This window comes from Anolis sagrei, chromosome 2, assembly GCF_037176765.1.
Source record: "Anolis sagrei isolate rAnoSag1 chromosome 2, rAnoSag1.mat, whole genome shotgun sequence".
Lineage (NCBI taxonomy): Eukaryota > Metazoa > Chordata > Lepidosauria > Squamata > Dactyloidae > Anolis > Anolis sagrei.
Genome location: NC_090022.1, coordinates 24,794,516 through 24,816,619, shown reverse-complemented (window position 1 = coordinate 24,816,619; position 22,104 = coordinate 24,794,516). Strand labels below are relative to the sequence as shown.

The 22,104-nt window shown below is 41.8% G+C and overlaps 1 protein-coding gene across 1 annotated transcript; it reads right to left on the bottom strand.

Moving 5' to 3' along the window:
- Nucleotides 1-3,154: 3,154 nt before the first annotated feature.
- On the bottom strand, nt 3,155-18,196 carry LOC132766725 (L-amino-acid oxidase-like). The gene is made up of 7 exons (XM_060761033.2): nt 18,183-18,196; nt 16,346-16,569; nt 13,677-13,783; nt 12,083-12,284; nt 7,872-7,925; nt 5,132-5,268; nt 3,155-3,932 (listed from the first exon to the last, which is right to left on the bottom strand). The coding sequence occupies exons 1-7, from the start codon at nt 18,193-18,195 to the stop codon at nt 3,155-3,157; spliced, it is 1,515 nt and encodes a 504-aa protein (XP_060617016.2). The 5' UTR covers nt 18,196.
- Nucleotides 18,197-22,104: the final 3,908 nt, after the last annotated feature.

The window sequence follows — 22,104 nt, the reverse complement described above, 5'->3', positions numbered from 1 at the left end:
CACAGGATGTCCAACTCTTTGTTTCTCATGCAAGCCAGAAGTTCCCACCTCAACATCTTTAAACTTACTTGCCAAACGAAGCACAGCACTCACATCAACACAATCACCATAAACAGCTTGCATTCTCTGATGAATCTCCTTTGGGGCGACACTTTCTGCTGTCAAGAATTCAATGACTGCCCATTGCTTAAGTCGCATTGACAGACTGTCTGCATAGGGTTCCATATTTCGCACTTTAACAACACAACCATTAAATGCAAAGGTTTCCTTCCAAAATGGAACTGTAGAGGAGAGTCTAGTGAACAAGCCAGTAACTGCTGCATACCAGTATTTATTTATTATTATTTGCTTCATTTGTTAACCGCCGCTCTCAGCCCTAGGGCGACTCGTGGCGGTGTACAACACACAACAAACATATTATACAATAAACTACCATGACACTATCAACAACATTGATCCAGTACTGCCATCTGTTGAGGAGTTACGAAGGTGGAGGCATTACATTTCATTCAGCCCTCCTAAAACATCATAATAAAATGTACGGGGACACAAAATAGCTCATGAAAGTGTTTCATTTATATTTTAAATATATATATGTATATAATTTATTGCTTAATTCACATGGACTCAGAAGTTTCTCATTAGGTTCACAAGTCGCTCCCACAAACTGTAGCCAATATACTAACGAGTTGTGACACACAGTTTGGAAGACTATGTAATAGGTGCATAGGTTTCAATTTAGATAAAAGTGAGATATTAGTAGTAATAATAATAACAATGATAACAATAGGTGGAAGTATTGAAAGAGACCACAAAGGCTATCCAATCCAATCTCCTGCCAGCAGGAAAACAATCAAAGCATTGTAGAAAAGTTAAAGCTTGGGTACTCTGTGTGTGTGTGTGTATAACAGTAGACTCTTAGTTAACCAACACTCATGGGGAAGGGTAGATGGCAAATAATGTAGTTTCGGATTGCTTGATAGTTACTATTATAAACAGGCTGAATTAATACTATAACCTGAAACTATATAGCAGGCATGGGCAAACTTTGGCCCTCCAGGTGTTTTGGACTTCAACTCCCACAATTCCTGATCTCAGGCCCTTTCATCAGTAACAGCTGCAACAATGGTTCTCAACCTGCTGCCTTTGTGGTCTTCAATATGTGGCTTTTTCTTTCTTGTCATGAACTCAAAAATGTTCAGTAGCTTTGATGGGCGTTTAGGCATCTTCTGTGGTCATGGGGATGAAATGAAACACTAACAATGCTTTAAGTCTCAGAAGAGCAACTCAAGCTAGTAGACAATTGCACAGCAAGACTGTTGCAACTCACCTTGCTCCCAGACACCACCACACCAAAGCTGTAGGTTTTGTAGTTTATTGAGAAAAAAGCAAAATCAAAACAAAGTATAAGAAATGCAAAAGTTCCATAGGCAGAACAAAGGCTTAAATGTAAAGACAAAGTTCCCAAGATCCAAAGGCAAAAACATGAAGCATAATCCTTTAACAATGGTCAAACAAGAGTCCATGGAAAACAGTTGAAAACAAGACCCAAATCTCAGACTCAGGAAGCCAGAAGCGTGCTGCTAAAAGCCAAAGTTAATCCACAGAAGTTTGCATGGGAAGAGCTACATTGAACTGACAACCCCTGTTTGTCATCTAGAAGGCTAAATACCCTTTGCAGACATGAACGCATTGTGTTGAACTTTGGCACCCTTGGCTTCTCACTTGCTAGCCAAGCGAGTGCTTCTCCAGAGCCTTAATTGCAGACGATCTTGTCTGCTTATTAATTCATTATCTTCAAGGCTATGCAACCCCTTTTCTTGGTCCAACTGGACTGGATCACTGTGGGAAGGCAAAGACGTCTCCACCTGGCCGTGTGGGATTTCACTCTCGTTATCAGTCTCACTAACATTCCTTTCCCCTGGGAACTGACTTGCTGTTTCTCCTTCAGCAGCCCCACCATCAGCCCTGTCTGAAGAATGTACAGAAATCTGTAACCCATCCTCCTCCTCATCATCCTGTAGGAATTCTGTCTCAGGAGGCCCAAGGAACTCAGCTTCAGATTCAGAGTCAAGCTGAGTCACAACAAAGACAGCTGTGTTTGGAATTACCCGTATCTGCTTTCATGTCTTCCTTTTATACCTTAGTGGGAGGAGCAAGAAGGCAGACATAAGAGAAAGCTCTGAAGGGGGAAAGTGCGGTGATGTGACTACTTTCAGGTGCTTCTAAAATAATATTTCAAAAACTATTAAGGATAATTACATTGGGTACAAACAAAGAAAACTATATAATAAAAATGTAGAATTGTGTTCAAATTTCATGAAAAAATGTTGATTAGAAAGGAGCTGGAGGAGTTGAAGTACAAAACACCCTGAGCGCTGAAGTTTGCCCATGTCTGCTATATACCATAAATTCTGTAGACAAACCTTTTGTAATGCAACATGGTTTTTACTGTATTATGAAAACTGAGTTTATGGTATTATAAAAATTGATGTTATTTTAATTTGTATTTAAAGTATTATTTCTTTCATTTTTTGCCAGTTGCTTGAGAGTTCCAATGGTTAGTTCCAGTTAACTGGGAATCTATACACAGATATATATTCTATTAAATAATCAAACTAAAATAGCAGAACATTGCTAAAATGAACTGAAGGAATAATGGTCATGTGCACTTTTTTCATAATATTTATTTATTTATTTAATGAGTTTTTATACTGCTTTTTTCACCCTGGGAGGAATCAAAGTGGTTTACAACGTGCTAATGGCAAAATTCGATGCCAAACATACATGTAAAAAGTCATAATATCTAAACAATAACATATAAGTCAAAATCATTAAAACAATTAAACATAAGGCATAAGCAACATTTAAAAATTAAGACAGCATTAAAACATCCTAGCATAAACATCAAAACCACATGATCCAAAATGGTAAACCGTAGCCATTCCATTTGTTAATTGCGCATATTCCTTAATTAATGGGGAATATGTGCAATTGACAATATCTATCTTTTTGTGCTGAATACATAGGGAATATACCCATACTCTTTCATAACAACTTCCACAAATACCCAGTATTTTAAAAATGTGGGAAGTCTATCTATTCTGTCATTTATTTTATGGATCATTGTGACACAGGTTCATTTTTCCAGCTTCTACAAGGCAGGCTTAGCAGCCCTGAGATTAATGGCACTTGCTGCTCTTATTGCGGATTTCATGCCACTCTCGATCCAAGCATGCGGAAGAGCTAAATGTTCTCCTGCAAAGTAAACCCTCCCTTCATTCTGGACCAATGCCTTGAAAAACTGACTGGACTGGTAGGGAGCAGGAACAGTAATAGCCCCCATGGAGAATTGATCCAGGGTCCATTTATAAACCACATGTTTGCTGCAAACAGATCTGAGATAGTCTTTGGAGATATTGTGCAATTGTGATAGGTCATCCAGCACCACATCAACGCACTTTTCCTCACTGAGGGCAAGAAAGAAATTCGAATCCTCCCAGGTGGTATAAGCCAAGAGGACCCCAAGGCCGTTGGTGAAATTGTGGTTTGGATAGTAGATAGCTCGGGATGGCCGATCGGTCATTGACCTTCCACCTCGAATCCCGTCTCTCTCCCAAAATCTGTCTGTACAAGCCAAGGCAATTTTAGTGGCACTTGCATAATGGAAGGAACGAAGGCCATGAGCCTTTGCATTTGAAAGGGGAGGCTGGAATTCAATGAGTCGGGTGGCTTTGGGTGTAGCTGTGACAAGGACGTAGTCAGCGGTCAGCCAAGACAAGGCGCTTTTGCCCTTCTTGCGGAAAAACACAGTGGCTTTCCGTCCCGAGTGGACAATCTTCTCTACTTTGTTGTTGAGGCAAATTATTCCAGGCAGTGTTTGGAGGAAGGCGTTGGGGAACTTGTCAAACCCACCTGTGATTTCATCAAAACTGAAGGAGTCCAGAGGATATGAAGAAAGAAAAGATGAAAATAATGAATGGGCCAATTTATCAAGCGGTTATTTTTAAAAAACAAAATACAAACACATTGTTTATCTCTCTTTCTGAGCTATGCTAGGATGTTTGCAGATCAGTATAGTGGTCTCATTTCAGTTTTTAACTGTTAAGATCAAGATCAAGACAGGAACAGGAAAGAAATAAGGAAAACAGTGACTAGATTAGTTTACTGAGCAAAACTCAGCAAGCAACAAAAACAAAACACATTCTTTGGCACATTTCATAAACTATGTCAAGGATTAATGCAGATTGACACTACTTTAACTGCCATGCCTCACTGATATGGAATCATGGATCTTGTTTTCCAAGGTTTGTAGCCTTCTCTGCCAAAGAGTGCTGGCGTCTTCTTAAACTACAACTGCCATGGTTTCATAGCATTGAGCTATGGCACCTAAAGTGGAGTCAAACCACATTCATTATAGAATAGAACAGAACAGCTTTATTGTCATTGCACTATTGCCCTTGCTCCTTTGCTGCTAAGTATGCATGCCCAGTGTGGAATACATCACACCACGTTAAAACAGTGGATGTGGCTGTTAATGAGACATGCCACATTATCACAGGGTGTCTATGCCCCACAACACCAGAGAAATTATACTGTTTAGCTGGTATTGTACCACTTGATAGGCCAGAGAGCACTGTGGACCCAAACAATGATGGATCTGGACCAAACTTGGCACGAATACTCAGTATGCCAAAATGTGAACACTGGTGGAGTTTGGGGAAAATAGACCTTGACATTTGGGAGTTGTAGTTGCTGGGATTTATAGTTCACCTACAATCAAAGAGCATTCTGAATCCCACCAATGAGAGAATTGGGCCAAGCTTCCCTCACAGAACCCCCATGACCAACAGAAAATACTGTGTTTTCTGATGGTCTTTAGCGACCCCTCTGACATCCCCTCATGACCCCCCCAGGGGTCCCGACCTCCAGGTTGAGAAACGCTGCTTAAGACCATACTATGCTAATTTTCTTGGCACTATTACTGACATCCTTGCCTTACCTTCAGAGCTGTCTGTAGTTTTTCACATTTGGAGCTACTCAGTGTGAGACAGTAATAAAATGATGCTTTTAGTCCTAAGAAAAATATTTGTTCTTATCAGTCAAAAGAACACAAACTCTTTCCATTTACCTGTTATTGTCTGAAAAAATCACATGGCTGAATACAGAGATAAAAAATGAAAGATGGAATGCAGCCTCTTCATTCCCGAGCGCACCGATCATATCCACGGCTCCTCTGCTCAGATTTCCTTCTTTGATTAAGTATTCCTGATGGGAGAGGAATGTAAAATGGTGGAGAATGGCTGTTAAAGCACAAAATTATTACAGTAGGACTTCCTTTTCCAATTGAACTCAAAACAGGGTTGAATTCTGAAAAGATATGAGCCACATCACAAAAAAAGATATTTTGGATCAGGCTGTGATCAACCTTTGGAATGTGGCCTTTCGTATTAAATGTAAATCTACTGTCTTGATTTCATATGGTTTCATTTTGCCACCCATTTACACATCTTAATAATGTTCATCTTTTACATTGCTTAATTGTATTTTCCAACATGGCAGAGGTTGGACCCGATGGTGTAAGCTCACAGCAGCCGCTCCCAATAACGACACAAGACACCAATCCGTAATCAACCAGGAACTTTTACTGCTGGACATTCATACACGAAGAAAGCCAGGATTGACCGGCAGCCGCGGTTCAACCCTTATATACCCTCCCTCAAAATTGAATTCTCCTTTCCCGCCAACTGAGAGTCCCGCGCAATATTCCCCGCTAAATGCCAACTGCTTCCCCCCAAGGTCACCAGCTGCACATTCTTATCAGCATCACATGTCAGGATCCTGGTTTTTTGCACCAAGACTCAAGGCCTGGAAACCGGTTCCTGACACGATGGTCCTTGTGGTCTCTTACAACTCTATGTTTCTATTATTCGGTTTCATGTTGTGTTCCATACTGCAAGTCTGCATGCCAGCATGCCAACGTCTTAAATCAATAACTAGCTTCCTAAGATCTACAGAGATACTCACAGGAACAACTTAGCAAGCAAGAGTCCAAAAGTGGCAGACGAAAAACCTGGACCTCAATCAGTGGCTGATACCCGATGAGAAATTCCTCCCTGGGCACACAGGAGACTGGGCGACTTGGAAGGTACTGAGAAGATTGCGTTCTGGCACCATGAGATACAGAGCTATCCTTGAGAAATGGGGCTACAAAGTGGATACTGACATGCGAGTGTGGGGAAGAGCAAACTACAGACCACCAACTGCAATGCAGTCTGAGCCCTGCCACATGCACAATGGAGGACCTTCTTACAGCGACACCAGGGGCACTCCAAGTGGGTAGCCTCTGGTCAAAGGAAATTTAGTATAATGCCAAGTTTTTAATCTTTTTTGTGTTTTTTTATTTGACATTATAATTGCATTCTCAATTTGCTTCTGACAAGATAAATAAAGAAATAAAACTCTGTTTCATGTGAAAGATTCCTTCTTCTTTGCAGAAATGAGTATCTTGGTGATGCTCCATCAGTCCTTACTATCTTTGAGTAAAAGCAGTGAGAAGTCCATAAAGAAAGTGACTTTCATGCAAAGCATACTTGGAATAGGATAGGAGAGTAAACCCAATATCATCCCTAAACAAGGCCCTTTTGAAAGAAATGTTTTAGCCAGAACAACAACCATTGCAATCATTGACACTAGTATCTTATTTAAATGACTTTTACATGTTTTGAATTTAAGTAGCCAGAATACTACTCTATGATTAACATTATATTCACTTAGCCTTTGCCTGCTCTGCCTTTCTCATAACGTGCTGTCCTTATACTGAAAAAGCCTTTAGAAGTGTGCAAGAGAATAATGAAATGTATTTTCTATTGCTTAGTTTTGCTGTTGATTTTTTTTTTATTGTGTCAGAAGCAAATTGGAGTCGATTCTGGTGTGAGAGAATTGACCATCTGCAAGGACGTTGCCCAGGGGACACTCGGATGTGTTACCATCCAATGGGAGACTTCTCTCATGTCCCCGCATGGGAAGCTGGAGCTAACAGAAAGGAGCTCACCCCATCTCACAGATTCGAGCCGCTGACCTTCAAGTCTTCAGATCAGCACTTCAGCTGGCACAAGGTTTTAACCCATTGTGCCCCGTGGCTCCTTTGCTGTTGATGATTGCATATTATTTCAGTTAAACAAAGTTTGACCTACAATCCTTGCATAGAATCACAGAATCATAGAATCCTAGAGTTGGAAGAAACCTCATGGGCCATCCAGTCCAACCCCCTGCCAAGAAGCAGGGAAATTGCATCCAAAGCACCCCTGACAAATGGCCATCCAGCCTCTGTTTGAAAGCTTCCAAAGAAGAAGCCTCCACCACACTCCGGGGCAGAGAGTTCCACTGCTGAACGGCTCTCACAGTCAGGAAGTTCTTCCTAATGTTCAGATGGAATCTCCTTTCTTGTAGTTTGAAGCCATTGTTTCGCATCCTAGTCTCCAGGGAAGCAGAAAACAAGCTTGCTCCCTCCTCCCTTACAATTTGCTTTGTAATATAGAGCAAACATCTGAAAAATGCTGAAGTTTACTGATTTATTAAAATGTTTAGAATGGCAGCCTGAAAATAAATATCAAATTGGTGTAATGCCATTTCATAAATCTATATTCTAAAGCAACGTAGTTTTGATAAATATCTCAAAAACTTAATGGAGTGAATCCAAAATGTACTTGTAGTCTTTGCTTTGCTCCTATCAGATCACACAGCAAATAAGGTGACCCTTTGATGAAGTTTTGTCTATTTGTATAGCATAACAAATGGTGAATGAACACAATAACTGCAGCATAGATTAGAATATATTGTAAAGACAAGCACATAGCCATGTCTCTTACCTTGGTGGAGTAAGAATCATACTTTGCCTTCAAAAGCGTGCAGTTTTTTGTTACCTGGAGAGAACCATAAAAGTAACTGATAAGAAAAAGAAAATTCAGGATGTATTTTAAATCGTAAAGAAACTTATGGAAACCCTATAGATGCAACCTTCTTTATGTATTTATTCAGTTTCCAGGTTAAAAGAAACAGCAACAATCATAGATATCAGCGAGAATCTAATCATTCATAAGATTCTAGTATTAATGAAATCTATCTATTTGTTTATTTACTTTGCTTTATACCCCACCCTCTCTCCCTCATTCCGGAACTCAGAGTGGCTGATTGTTGAACTCACCATTCAACAATTTATGCAATGAGTGTAGTCTTTTTCTTGTGGCACGAGCGACTTGAGAAACTGCAAGACGCATCTGGTGTGAGAGAATTGGCCATCTGTAAGGATGTTGCCCAGGGGATGCCCAGATGTTTTACCATCCCATGGAAGACTTCTCTCACATCCCCACATGAGAAGCTGGAGCTGACAGATGGGAGCTCACTCCATCTCACAGATTCGAACCTCCAACCTTTCCATCAGCAATGGGTTAAACAAGGGGGCTCCTAGTGTAGTTTACTTGGGACTAACCAGTACGTTCATTTGTTATCCATGTCAGAACATATGGATAACTCAACAAATGTTTGCTCCAGGTACAGTCAGGCCATTGTATGCTAATCAAGGTGGTCAGTTGAAACATCTAGCTCCACCTAATTCCAGTAGAAAAGAGTCCTTTGTCTCACCCTGGTCATTCCACAGATATATAAACCCTTTTCCCTAGTTCTAACAGACCTCACTACCTCTGAGGATGCTTGCCATAGATGCAGGCGAAATGTCAGGAGAGAATGCCTCTAGACCATGGCCATACAGCCCAAAAAAACCTACAACAACCCAGTGATTCTGGCCATGAAAGCATTCGACAATATATATTAGCAATTATTGGCTTCACAACGGATCTTCATGGCAGATAAAAAAGAAGTATTTCTACATAGAGGACATAGTTTTAAATCATGGGATTTACTGCCAAAGGCCACCACCTTGGACAACTTTGAAAGGGATTAAACTAATTATTAATATGTAACAGGTTTTAAAGCACACAAAATTGAATAGATGAAGGTCAGATTTGGCCATAGATTAGTAATCAGAGTTTAGATGAAGGCAAACACTGCATGACACAAAAATGAGGAACGGTGTAGAAAATAAAAGAGAAACTGAGTCATGCGCCACAAATGAGGTGAAAAGTCCCAAATGAAAGAGGTTGTGTTTGACTCTACAAGTCAAAGGCAGGGCTTTGGTCAGTCCCAGATCAAACACAGGTACATGCGAATGAAAGCACAAACAAGGAAGAGAAATCGGTCCATTGCATTTTGTTGTTTCTTACCTTCCCAATCTAAAAGAACTAAGAGGCTGTCAGGATTTGGAAATTACCTGTCATTTTCTAATTGATTACAGAGTTAATACCTCTGGCCTTACCACCTGTAAAAGAGTTGGTTAGGGTGTGGTGGATATAATGCAATGGGAGTAGGGCAGTGGAATATAACACCCGCGATAAGTGAGGGAACACTGCATATAGGTTGTAGTTACACTGCGTAAGTTTGATGAGGGATGGATGGTGGTTTGGAGAGTTGCTGCTATGAGTAGTGAGGAAGAAGAAGCTGTAAAGTTTGTATATACTTTGTATCCTGCTGCAACAAAGGAGAAAGCAAAGCCTTCCTGTTTATTTGGGAAAGAACAAAAGTACCTGCATGTTTTATTGTTTGACTAGGAGACCACTACAGATGTGTAGTGCATCTTATTTTACAGTTACTCTATAGAATCATAGAGTTGGAAAAGACCTCGTGGGTCATCCAGTCCAACCCCTTGCTAAGAAGCAGGAAAATTGCTTTCAAATCACCCCTGACATCCAGCCTCTGTTTAAAAGCTTCCAAAGAAGGAGCCTCCACCACACTCTGGAGCAGAGAGTTCCACTGCTGAATGGCTCTCACAGTCAGGAAGTTCTTCCTAATGTTTAGATGGAAACTCCTTTCTTGTAGTTTGTAGTCCTAGTCTCCAAGGCAGCAGAAAACAAGCTTGCTGCCCCCTCCCTATGACTTCCTCTCACATATTTATACATGGCCCTCATCATGTCTCCTCTCAACCTTTTCTTTTTCAGGCTAAACATGCCCAGCTCTTTAAGCCGCTTATCATAGGGCTTGTTCTCCAGACCCTTGATCATTTTAGTCACCCTCCTCTGGACACATTCCAGCTTGTCAATATCTCTCTTCAATTGTGGTGCTCAGAATTTGACAGAATATTCCAGGTGTGGTCTAACCAAGGCAGAATAGAGGGGTAGCATGACTTCCCTGGATGTAGACACTATGCTCCTATTGATGCAGCCCAAAATCCCATTGGCGCCTTTTGCTGCCATATCACAGAACTAATTGTCACTTCCACAAGAAAAGGAGTTCTATTTAAAAGCTTTGGAAGCTTTTAAACAGAGGCTGGATGGCCATCTGTCAGGGGTGATTTGAATGCAATATTCCTGCTTCTTGGCAGGAGGTTGGACTGGATGGCCCATGAGGTCTCTTCCAACTCTTTGATTCTATGATTCTACTGCATAGAACCCCTGACAGAGGGCCGGGGAAAATAACCACAGGTGGGAGAGACCACTTTTCTTAGACAGACAAAACAAGCAAACCAATTATTGTGAGACTTTAGTCTGATTAAACTTCAAAGTCAGTCATGCTACCTCATCAGATGTGCTGATTTGCTCATCGTACACAGCTTTCCCTCCATTTTTGGCACGGAGCGTTTTACACGAGGTATAGGCACTTCTGGTCAGGTTCCATGTCCAAAAAAGGAGAGGAAGCAACGCCTGACGATGACAATGTGGTAACACAAGAGCCTTTCTGTGTTGCCTGCCCAGAAATGGGGGAACCTGGGCAGAAATGGGGGAAGCCATGCTTCACCCCATGGGTTGAGGGGCAAGGTAAGGCGGGTGATGCAAGGCATACAGCGGTAGCTTCTCCACATGCCCCACCAGGAGCCCATGGATTCGCCCTGATAATCAGGGAATCCATGGGTCTTTTTGATAAGGTTCCTAGTCTTTTGCCAAGTGAGAAATTTTGGAGAATGCAAGGAGTGTGTGTGTGTGTCAACTTGGCCACGGTGGTACACGCTTTGGTCACATCACGCCTCGACTACTGCAACGCTCTCTACGTGGGGCTGCCCTTGAAAACGGCCCGGAAGCTCCAGCTAGTCCAGCGCGCGGCAGCCATGTTGTTAACAGGAGCAGGGCGTAGGGAGCACACAACGCCCCTGCTGTCCCAGCTCCACTGGCTGCCGATTTGCTACCGGGCCCAATTTAAGGTGCTGGTACTATCCTACAAAGCCCTAAACGGTTCCGGCCCAAAATACCTTGCAGACCGCATCTTGGCCTACGAGCCCACGAGGACCTTGAGATCATCCGGGGAGGCCCTTCTCTCGATCCCGTCTGCCTCACAGGCACGCCTGGCGGGGACGAGAGAGCGGGCCTTCTCGGTGGTGGCCCCCCGGCTGTGGAACGCCCTCCCTGCTGAAGTTAGACAGGCGCCCTCCCTTATGGCCTTTCGTAAGAGCCTGAAAACATGGCTCTTCGAGTTGGCCTTTAACTGAGTGCTATATCTTGGCAATGATGACCGGAATGGACCACGACTATGAGACTGACTATGACCCATGATATGACGAAGCGGATTTTTAGTATAAGTATATGTCAAGTAGTAGTAGCATGTTATGTATTGTTCTGATTACTGTAAATTGTCTTTTCTATGTTGTTGTTCACCGCCACGAGTCGCCCCCTGGGCTGAGAGTGGCGGTAAATAAGTGCAAGTAATAAATAAATAAATAAATAAGATGCATGAAGCTGATTGGTCAGGCAATGCATGGGGTGATGGCTGAGCCTAGGACTTTTGGATACCATTGCATTTTTGTTCAGGCTTGAGCTATGCTGAAATGAAAAGAGAGAAGGAGAGAAAGATGGACTGATTTGCTTCTTGGCTGCTGAAGGAAGTTTCTCCACAAGGACAAAGAAAGACCATTTTAAATTTCACTAAAAGGACATTAAATTTCACTAAAAGGCACTTTTCTCGTTTCTTTCCTTTATTATCCTACTATAAAAAGCCTGGTGTAAAAAAAACCTTCCAGAGTTGTTCAGAAAGGACATACCTTATCCAATGTTCCCAAATAAAGTTGATCGGGTGACTTTCCTCTTTCTTTGGGATCCAGTTGATATCCGAAGAGGTTACTATTTGCTTTTATAGCTGCCACCTTTTCCCTTCTGTTTTTAAATAAATACCAGGCGTTGTCATTATTAGGAGCAAATGGGTTTAACGTGAGGTTGAATTTCTTCAGATATTCATAAACAATTCTGGAAAACAGAAAAAGAGGGAAACACTTCTGAAAACACAAGTGTAGATTATATTTTATATCCTCAAATGCTGGGATGCTGTAGGTCAATCAACAAGCCTGGAAAAATCAAATGGGCACATGATTTGGACAGGAATAAGGTCTACATGTTTCACTATTTATAATTCTATCTCAAAAACATATTTTCTCATTTTTCCTCACCTAATCAGCTGCTCATCCTCAATTCATACGCTTCTTGATGCATTGGAAATATTACTACTGTAGTTATTATTTGTTGGGTTTCATCACTGACTGCACAAGTCTCCAGCTCTCAATGAGTAGTTAGCCTAGATAGACCGAGGGATTCCCCCCCCCCCCAATTTCCTCTAGCTAGTTTGTTTTAAGAAGGGGTTAAGAAGGGGGTTGCTTTCTTCATCTTTGCATGCCACTGTCTCCTCCCCTTTGAATACCTAGGAATGTGATCTCTTCAGGGAAATGTAACTTCCTCTTTTAAAAGGTATGTTTATTGCCCTGGGCTGGACATGTTGCCCGTCTCCATTTTCTGGCCTCTTCTCCTTTGTCTTCTCCAGAGTGAGGAAGCATCTTGCCATTGTCTAAGGCAAGATGTAGTAGATATAGTTAGTTTTATTATTTTTTCCTTTTTTTCTTTTTCTTAGAAGATAGCTCAGTGAAGCTAGTCGGCTCCAAGAACATTTCCTATCTAGAATGGATTTCTTTTATCTTTAATAAACCATTATTTTTGATCCCATGGTGTTGTGGATCTGCAATCCTGTTCAATCCTGTTGAATGGAAACCAATCCTTGCTCACTACATGCAAGTTTCTGCTGCTTATGAACTGTACATTCTGCACTCTGCTATATTTTGGTGGAATCGCCCCCAGAGAGGGTTATTTTTGAGCCTTACAGCTCCTGATTCCCATCATCATCATCATCATTATCATTATTATTATTATTATTATTATTATTATTGTATTGTCGAAGGCTTTCATGGCTGGAATCACTGCGTTGTTGTAGGCTTTTTCGGGCTATATGGCCGTGGTCTAGAGGCATTCTCTCCTGATGTTTTACCTGCATCTATGGCAAGCATCCTCAGAGGTAGTGAGGTTCCTATCTCATTCGTGAGGTCACTATAAGCCAAAGTTGACTTGACAACAATTAACAACAGCAAACCATGATTCTGGACCTCTTTGTGGGTAGGGTTCAGCACCTTGGACAGCTCCTTTGAAGTTCAGGTTAGTTTGGAGTGGATTCATGTGGACTGCTACCAACTGTAATGGATTGCTGATGTTTCTGAAACATCAGAAACATCAGTGTCTACTTCCACTCTCACTTTGTAGCATCAAGTAGAAAAGTAGCCTTGTAGTATGGCTGGTGTCATGCCTCTTCTTGCTTACCTGTGGTGCTTGGGCACACGCATAGGTCCCAGATCCACATACCAATCCTTCTCGCGATAGGTTTTTATCCGACCACCCACATGGTCACTGGCTTCCAGAATATGAACCTAGGAATAAAAATATAATGCCATGCCATGTCCTTATTGTCCCTCTAGAACAGTGGTCTCCAACTTGTGGGTCCCCAGATATTGTGGCCTTCAACTCCCAGAAATCCTAACAACCAGTAAACTGACTGGGATTTCTCAGAGTTGTAGGTCAAAACATCTGAGGACTCACAGGTTGAGAACCACTGCTCTGGAAGTAAATAAAATGTAACTATGCATGATAAACATAAACAACAAAAGTTATAATACACCTGCTTTGTATGTGGAAGATCCCAGACTTGGTCCTTGTCATCCTGAATTATACAGATCAAGTAGCAGGGAAAGCAAAGTGTAGAAAGGAAATAACCATAAATCTTGTGATGCAAAAGTCTCGCTTGCTCCAGTGATAGCTTTATTATACACAAGAATTAAAGTTTTATCTCTTTTTTGAGAAATCGATACTTTTCTGTGCATTCTCTTATTTCAAAGTTTTGTATAGTGGCTTCAGTGTAGGACTACAACAGCAGAAATTAGGCGATATATATATATATCCTTTATATATAGCTTGCACAGCTGGTTGAGAGTCAGCTGCATTAAAATCACTACTGACCGAAAGGTCATGAGTTCGAAGCCAGCCCATGTCAGAGTAAGCTCTCGACCATTTGTCTAGCTTGCTGTCAACCTCTACAACCCGAAAGACAGTTGCATCTATCAAGTATGAAATTTAGATACTGCTTATGCTGGGAGGCTAATTCAACTAATTTATGACATCATAAAACTCTCCAGCAGCGTGCAAAAGAATGAGGAAGTACTCAATCGGTGTCACAAGTGGATGGTGACGAGACAACTCCCCTGGTGGCCGGAATTCAAAGCATACCCTCATGAAGCTGGAAAGTTAAATAGCCTTTGTGTGTCTGTCTACATATGTTGTGTGTCTATGGCATTGAATGTTTGCCATGTATATTTGAGTTGTGATCCATCCTAAGTCCCCTGTGGGGTGAGAAGGGTGGAATATAAATACTGAATGTATGTGTGTGTGTGTGTGCATGAAATAAATATGTTAAAAGCTTTGCAGAGCTCCTATCAATATTATGGAAATGGCTAATATTGTGTACTTAACATAAGATAATTTCATAGATTTAAAGTAAAGCAATAAGTGTCTTAGAGAACCAATGTAGTGTCGTTTGAGAGCTAGGACTCCATAAGTTTGAATCCCTGCTCAGTCACAGAAACTACCTTGGTGGTCTTGGGATAGTCTGCCCAAGAAGAAGGCAATAACTAGCCTCCTCTGCATATATCTTGCCAAGAAGACTCTCTTATTGGGTGATCTTAAATCAGAATTAATTTGAGGTTGCATAATAATAACAAGCCATTTTAGGTGTTGTCTGCACAGGCAAAAGAATTTTGTTTGAGCTCATATTCCCCTGGTTGAGAGTAACTCTTTAATGCCTCACACTCGAGACACATTTAGTTCAAATATTACAATGGAAAATGGAGAAAGGGAAAATTAATTGTGGGGTGCATATATAACAAACTAATAGATAATCAAGGTAATTAGAAACCCACCCTGTTAGAAGTATGGAAAGAGGAAATAAACTGAAATCAAAAGGACTTGGAACTGTGGCTAAATTCAATAAAAAAGTAAACATTTAAAGATCAAAGGAATTTTTTTGTTGTTTGTTCATTCCGTTGCTTCCAACTCTTCATGATCTCATGAACCAGCCCATGCCAGAACTCCCTGTTGGCCATGGCCATCCCCAGCTCCTTCAGAGTCAAGCCAGTCACTTTAAGGATAACATTCATCCGTGTTGCCCTTGATCAAACCCTCTTCCTTTTTCCTTCCATTTTCCCCAGCATCATTCTCTTCTCCAAGCTTTCCTGCCTTCAACAGAAAATGGTAAAGGACCCCACCCCCCACCCCCAGCAAATAGCCCATATTACAAAAAGAACATCTAAAAGCCATTGGCATGAATGTGGGGAAACCGGAACATTTACCCATATGTGGTGGGACTGTGCCAAAGTAAAAGAATTCTGGAGAAAAATAAAGGCAGAAATGGATTCAAGTAAAAATAGGGTGGAATAAAAAAAACACAGTTTTTTTACTCTAAAACTGGAAGGGGAAAGTGATAATAAAGATTAGGGTGAGATGACTAAATATATGTTAGCTGCGGCCCAAGCTACAGTTGCCCTGGGATTGAAAGAGTATAAAAATTGGGATATATAAAATGGTACAAATATTTAGCAGACTGTATGCTTCAAGATTACATCACAGATAGGAAAAATAAATATATGAATGGATACCCCAGGGGGAAATAGGAAGGGAAATGGGGAAAACTGATAGCCAAGACAAAAGGCAACAGAAAATATAAGAAATTGAACCAGACTATCCTTACGATCCAACAAACAGAATGAACGATAATCATGAGAGTTGTAGTTTTCCAAGGTCATTTGTTTCCTCTGTCAAAGGGTGCTTACCGCATCAAACTACAAATCCCAGGATTACATAGCATTGAGCTCTGGCAGTTCAAGTGATGTCAAACTGCATCAATGCTACAGTGTAGCTGCAGCCTTAGTAACAATAGTTACCTGATGTCCGGCATCTTTCAGTAATTTGGCAGCAGTAAGTCCACTGATTCCCGCACCAACAATCACAACCGTCTTTGGTTTGGAGGTCTTCTTGAGACCATTCCTGGCGATATTTAGCAGCTCCTCGTAGTCAGGATCACGAAAGCACTCCATCCACTCTTCTTGTTTCTCAGCATAATTGCTGGAAACCAGCGTTGCCAGAAGGAGCAAGAATGGAAAGACTGCTAGGCAAGAAAAATAATGGAATGACTTAGTAAGGCAACAAGAAAGCAACTCAACAAAGAATGCTAATAATGTTTTTTTTTTCTTGAGCTACACATATTGTTACATTTTTAATTTTCTGGTGATTCACATTCTATAAAATGCTTGTAAAATTTCCTTGTTAAATTTAATTAATCCCATTTTAAAAAGTCAAGGGTCTGGAGAACAAGCCCTATGAGAGTCGTTCAACAGTGGAACTCTCTGCCCCGGAGTGTGGTGGAAGCTCCTTCTTTGGAAGCTTTTAAACAGAGGCTGGATGGCCATCTGTCGGCGGTGCTTTGAATGCAATATTCCTGCTTCTTGGCAGTGGGTTGGACTGGATGGCCCATGAGGTCTCTTCCAACTCTTTGATTCTATGATTCTATGATTCTATATAGCAATGTAGAAGCAGCCTCAGAGGTTTCTCCTTATATTTGCATGACACACTTACACACTGCAGCTGACACACTAACAGAAAGGAGATGGAGCAAAGCAAAGCAAAGCAACCATAGCAATTATGGACTTTGTTCCATGTGACCTTATTTACATAGCTCCTACACCATCAACACCACTAGACTGGCTACGTTGTCCAAATGTCTGATGACCATCTCCCAAAGCAGTTACTGTAGTCCGAACACAAGAATGAGAAATGTAAAGTTGGTGGACAGAAAAAGAGTTTTAAAGGTTGACTTAAAGCCAACCTTAAGAACTGTGGTATACACACCAAGAACTGGGAAGCCCCGGCCCTTGAGCGCTCTAGCTGGAGGTCAGCTGTGACCAGCAGTGTTGCAGAATTCGAAGAGGCATGAATGTAGAGGCATGAAGGGAGAAACGTGCCAAGAGGGAGGTGTGTCAAGCCAACCCTGACCGGGACCATCTTCCACCTGGAAACCAATGTCCTCATTGCAGAAGAACATGCGTATCAAGAATAGGGCTTCATAGCCACCTACGGACCCACCGCAAGGACACTAGAATTGGAGAACAAGGGATCACCTAAGTAAGTAAGTAAGCTTGATTTTGCTCAGGATTTCTTTTTTAAAATGTTATTAACACAGCTCCTCATCCAGAAAAAGGTGGAACGCAATACTGGAGACCATCTGCATTATAGAATAATTGCATTCTGATTCCACCTTCATTACCATGGCTCCACCCTATGGAAATCATCCTATAGAATATCTTTAAGCATCTCCATATTTTTGTCCAGTATTTTGTCACCTCACTACCTCTGAGGATGCTTGCCATAGATGCAGGCGAAACGTCAGGAGAAAATGCCTCTAGAACATGGCCATATAGCCCGAAAAAACCTACAACAACCCAGTAATTCCGGCCATGGAAGCCTTCAACAATACTTTGTCCAGTATTGTCTTGCAAACTTGCATAGCAAGAACATTCAACAATACCCATAGCCAACTTAATCCATACATAATAGCAATAAGTGGTACTCATAATCATAACTCTATGCATCTATTACATTCAAAACAAAATGCTTAGAAAAATCATAGTTATAATTTCATATCCAGAATATCACAGTCAACATTCAGTGTTGGAAAAGATATGTCTCCTGAAATTATTTTTATAAGGAAATACATTCACTTACGGTGCTGGCCCATGTTCCAATGGTGAAGGTAAAGATGTCAGTGAGCTCCCTTGTTTTATAGCCAGAGTGCAATGCTCTCTAAGCCAGCAATTATTCAAGATTTGCCAAAACTGGCTTTCTCGTGTGAAACTTTTTTGGTGGCCACCCTGTTATGGGACACTGCCCATGTACACACCTACCCAGGAACGGTCATAGGAAGCTGCACATTTGCAGAAAGCAGGACAGGTAACAAAAAGGGTCACATAATGGAAGCCATTGGCATCCCCGGTGGTGCAGTGGGTTAAACTGCTGAGCTGCTGAACTTGCTGATCGAGAGATTGCAGGTTCGAATCCCGGGAGCGGTGTGAGCTCCCTCTGTTAGCCCCAGTTTCTGCCACCCTAGCAGTTTGAAAACAGGCAAATGTGAGTAGATCAATAGGTACCGCTCTGGCAGGAAGGTAATGATGCAGTCATGCCGCCACATTACATTGGAGGTGTCTACGGACAACATGGCTTTTCGGCTTAGTAATGGAGATGAGCGTGGTCAGACATGACTGGACTTAATGTCAGAGGGAAACCTTTACCTTTACCTAATAGAAGCCATTAAATTTAAACATAGCGTATATCTACTTCTTTTGGTATTAATTATACTTATAATTTCTCCCGAAGAATTATTCTGGTCTGGCAAGAATGGTAAATAGAGCTGTGTGGAAGCACATATGTATCAGAGCTATGGGTGTTTTGTAAAATCTTAGGGAAACTCTCTACGTTATGAAAGAAACTAGAATGTGTAAGAACAGAGAGAACATTAGAAGGAGACCGTATCAGCTGAAATACATCCAGCAGATGCCAAGTCTGGAAAATCACATCTCCATCTCTCTACCAACCCCACTTAGCCAGAACTATCATCTCCTGAGCATGAACTCAAGGTATTTAATTCACTTAACTTATTTTTGGGAAATGGAAAGAGTCTTTAGCCAATGCACAGCGGGTGCTTGATATTCACATATTTATTTATTTTATTTACAGTATTTATATTCTACCCTTCTCACCCCGAAGGGGACTCAGAGCGGATCAGAGAACACATAAATGGCAAACATTCAATGCCATTATACAATGACAAGACAGACAATGTTATATACATAGAGATAGATATAGGCTTTCCCATCTTTGGCGTCTTGGAGGCTGTGCTTGGTTCCGGCCATGGAGGGAGGGGTGTGTGCTGTTGCTCCACTTTCCCTGCTGAAGAACTTTGTTTGTAAACTTCCTCCTTGATCAAATCACTGGCATTTTTCTGGCATTTTCTCATGGGTGCCTTAAATATCTCCCCACTTAAGCAGTACTTATTTATCTACTCACATGTAGTTTCACATTGAAACTGTTAGGTAGGCAGAAACTAGTCTAAAGGCCAAGAGCTGACCTGAGCTTTGAACTGTCAACCTTTCGTTTGGCAAGATTTAATGCAGCTGGCGGTTAACCTGCTGTGCTAAAGACCGACCCACATACACCGATACAAAAATCTGTGGGTGCTCAAGTACCATTATATTCAGTATTATATATAGTAAAATGGCATAATGAAATATATTATATATAATAGCAAAATCAAGGTTTGATTTTGAAATTTTAAAAAATATAATTGAATTCATTGATACAGAATCTATGAATATGAAGGGCCAACTGTATTTAAATCTAGGCATCTCTGGAACTTAATGAACAATGATCCCACTGTTGCAATCTTTGGTTATTGCGTAAAGTATCGACACCAGGTAGTTCCTCTTGCTGGTCAAATGAAGAGCTGTTTCGGGTGGCGTTCCTGATGGAAGAGTGGCAGTTGTGGGAAGGTGACAGCAAAGTGATGAATTGCAGCACAAGAAAGCAGAAATTAACAAGGTGTGGTGGACGCGAAGGCCCGGCCTGTCACATGTGATGTTGCACTCCCTGGTGTAAGCCTGCCTGGCTGGAAGGCCAGCTAGCTGCAATCTGGCCATTCCCTTGAACCCCATACTGCTAACACAGATCTAGAACCCTTCTGATGGGACCACTTGTGGTCATAGGAGTGGCCACCCCACGCAGTCTAGACATGACAAGCATTACAGAGAAATCGATTCTCACAATGACTGAAGGCTCTGCCCCCTTTTCTCCCCGTAGCATTGTCTAATTAGTCAATTGCTCTCATTTTCTAGGTTGCCTCAAATCCAGGAGAGGTGGAGGAAGGCAGTGTGTCTGATGAAGAGAGAGACAGAGCAAAGGGAGACAATGCTCAGCTCTGTAGTCACTACCTTGCCCACTCTCCCATCTCATGAATCTCTGTTGTTGTTGTTGTTCATTCGTTCAGTCGTCTCCGACTCTTCGTGACCTCATGGACCAGCCCACGCCAGAGCTCCCTGTCGGCCGTCACCACCCCCAGCTCCTTCAAGGTCAGTCCAGTCACTTCAAGGATGCCATCCATCCATCTTGCCCTTGGTTGGCCCCTCTTCCTTTTGCCTTCCACTTTCCCCAGCATAATTGTCTTCTCTAGGCTTTGCTGTCTCCTCATGATGTGGCCAAAGTACTTCAACTTTGTCTCTAGTATCCTTCCCTCCAATGAGCAGTCGGGCTTTATTTCCCGGAGGATGGACTGGTTGGATCTTCTCGCAGTCCAAGGCACTCTCAGAACTTCTAGAACAACAGAAAACAACTTGTTTTCTGTTGCTCTAGAGCAGGGGTCCTCAAACTTTTTAAACAGAGGGCCAGATCACAGTCCCTCAAACTGTTGGAGGGCCAGATTATAATTTGAAAAAAAAAACATGAATCAATTCCTGTGCACACTGCACATATTTTGTTTGTAGTGCAAAAAGCACTTAAAAACAATACAACAATTAAAATGAAGAACAATTTTAACAAATATAAACTTAGTATTTCAATGGGAAGTGTGGGCCTGCTTTTGGCTGATGAGATAGGATTGTTGTTGTTGTTGTTGTGTGCTTTTGAGTCATTTCAGACCTTGAGCAAGGGCTGGGTAAATTATCTTGGAGGGCTGTATCAGGCCGCCGGGCCTTAGTTTGAGGCCCGGGGGCCTCTAGAGCCTAAGGGTGCGCCTACACTGTAGAATTAATTCAGTTTGACACCAGTTTAACTGAAATAGTTGAAGCTTGTAATTTTACAAGGTCTTTAGTTGTCTCTGTCAAATAGGGTTGGTACCTCACCAAACAATAAACTCCATGATTCCATAGCATTGAGTCATTGCAGTTAAAGTGGTGTCCAACTGCATTAAAACTACAAAACATTCCCATAGTGAGGACAACTGTGACAAGATGTCCTGGACATTTGCATTCTCTGCAATCCAGATGTTCATAGAATTGGAAGAGACCACAAGGGCCATCCAGTGGAACCTATGCAGGGATACATAATTAAAACATTCTCAGTAGATGGCCATCCCAACCCCCAGGTTGAGAAACGCTGTTCTAGGGTGATGCATTTTTCCTTGGGTGTCAGGTCATTCTTCGGGTACAGGGAGTGCACAACGCCCTTGTTACACCAGCTCCACTGGCTGCCTATTAGCTTCCAAGCACAATTCAAAGTGCTGGTTTTGACCTATAAATCCCTAAACGGCTCTGGCCCACTTTACATGTCCAAGCATGTCTCTCTCTATGAACCATCAAGGAACTTAATCATCTGGGGAGGCCCTGCTCTCGGTCCCGCCACCATCACAGTTGCGCTTGGTGGGGACGAGAGACAAGGCCTTCTCCGTGGTGACCCCTTGGCTGTAAAACTCCCTCCCTAAAGAGACTAGATCTGTCCCTCCCTCCTGACTTTTTGCAAGACACTTAAGACTTAGCTGTGGGAGCAAGCATTAGCAGAACAGACAGTTTTTATTGGCTTAGATGAGATTGTATGGACCACATTTTTTGGACTATTTGGAGCATGTTTTAAACTTGGCAAACTGTTTTTAAATGTATATTTA

Bases quoted from the DNA above. Each gene is read 5' to 3' on its own strand.
- LOC132766725 (XM_060761033.2), bottom strand. The intron at 7,926-12,082 runs GTATGTCCTTTC...GGTTCTCTCCAG, and splicing joins ATTTGGGAACATTGGATAAG to GTAACAAAAAACTGCACGCT. The intron at 5,269-7,871 runs GTAAGAGACATG...CTCTCCCATCAG, and splicing joins ATGATTCTTACTCCACCAAG to GAATACTTAATCAAAGAAGG.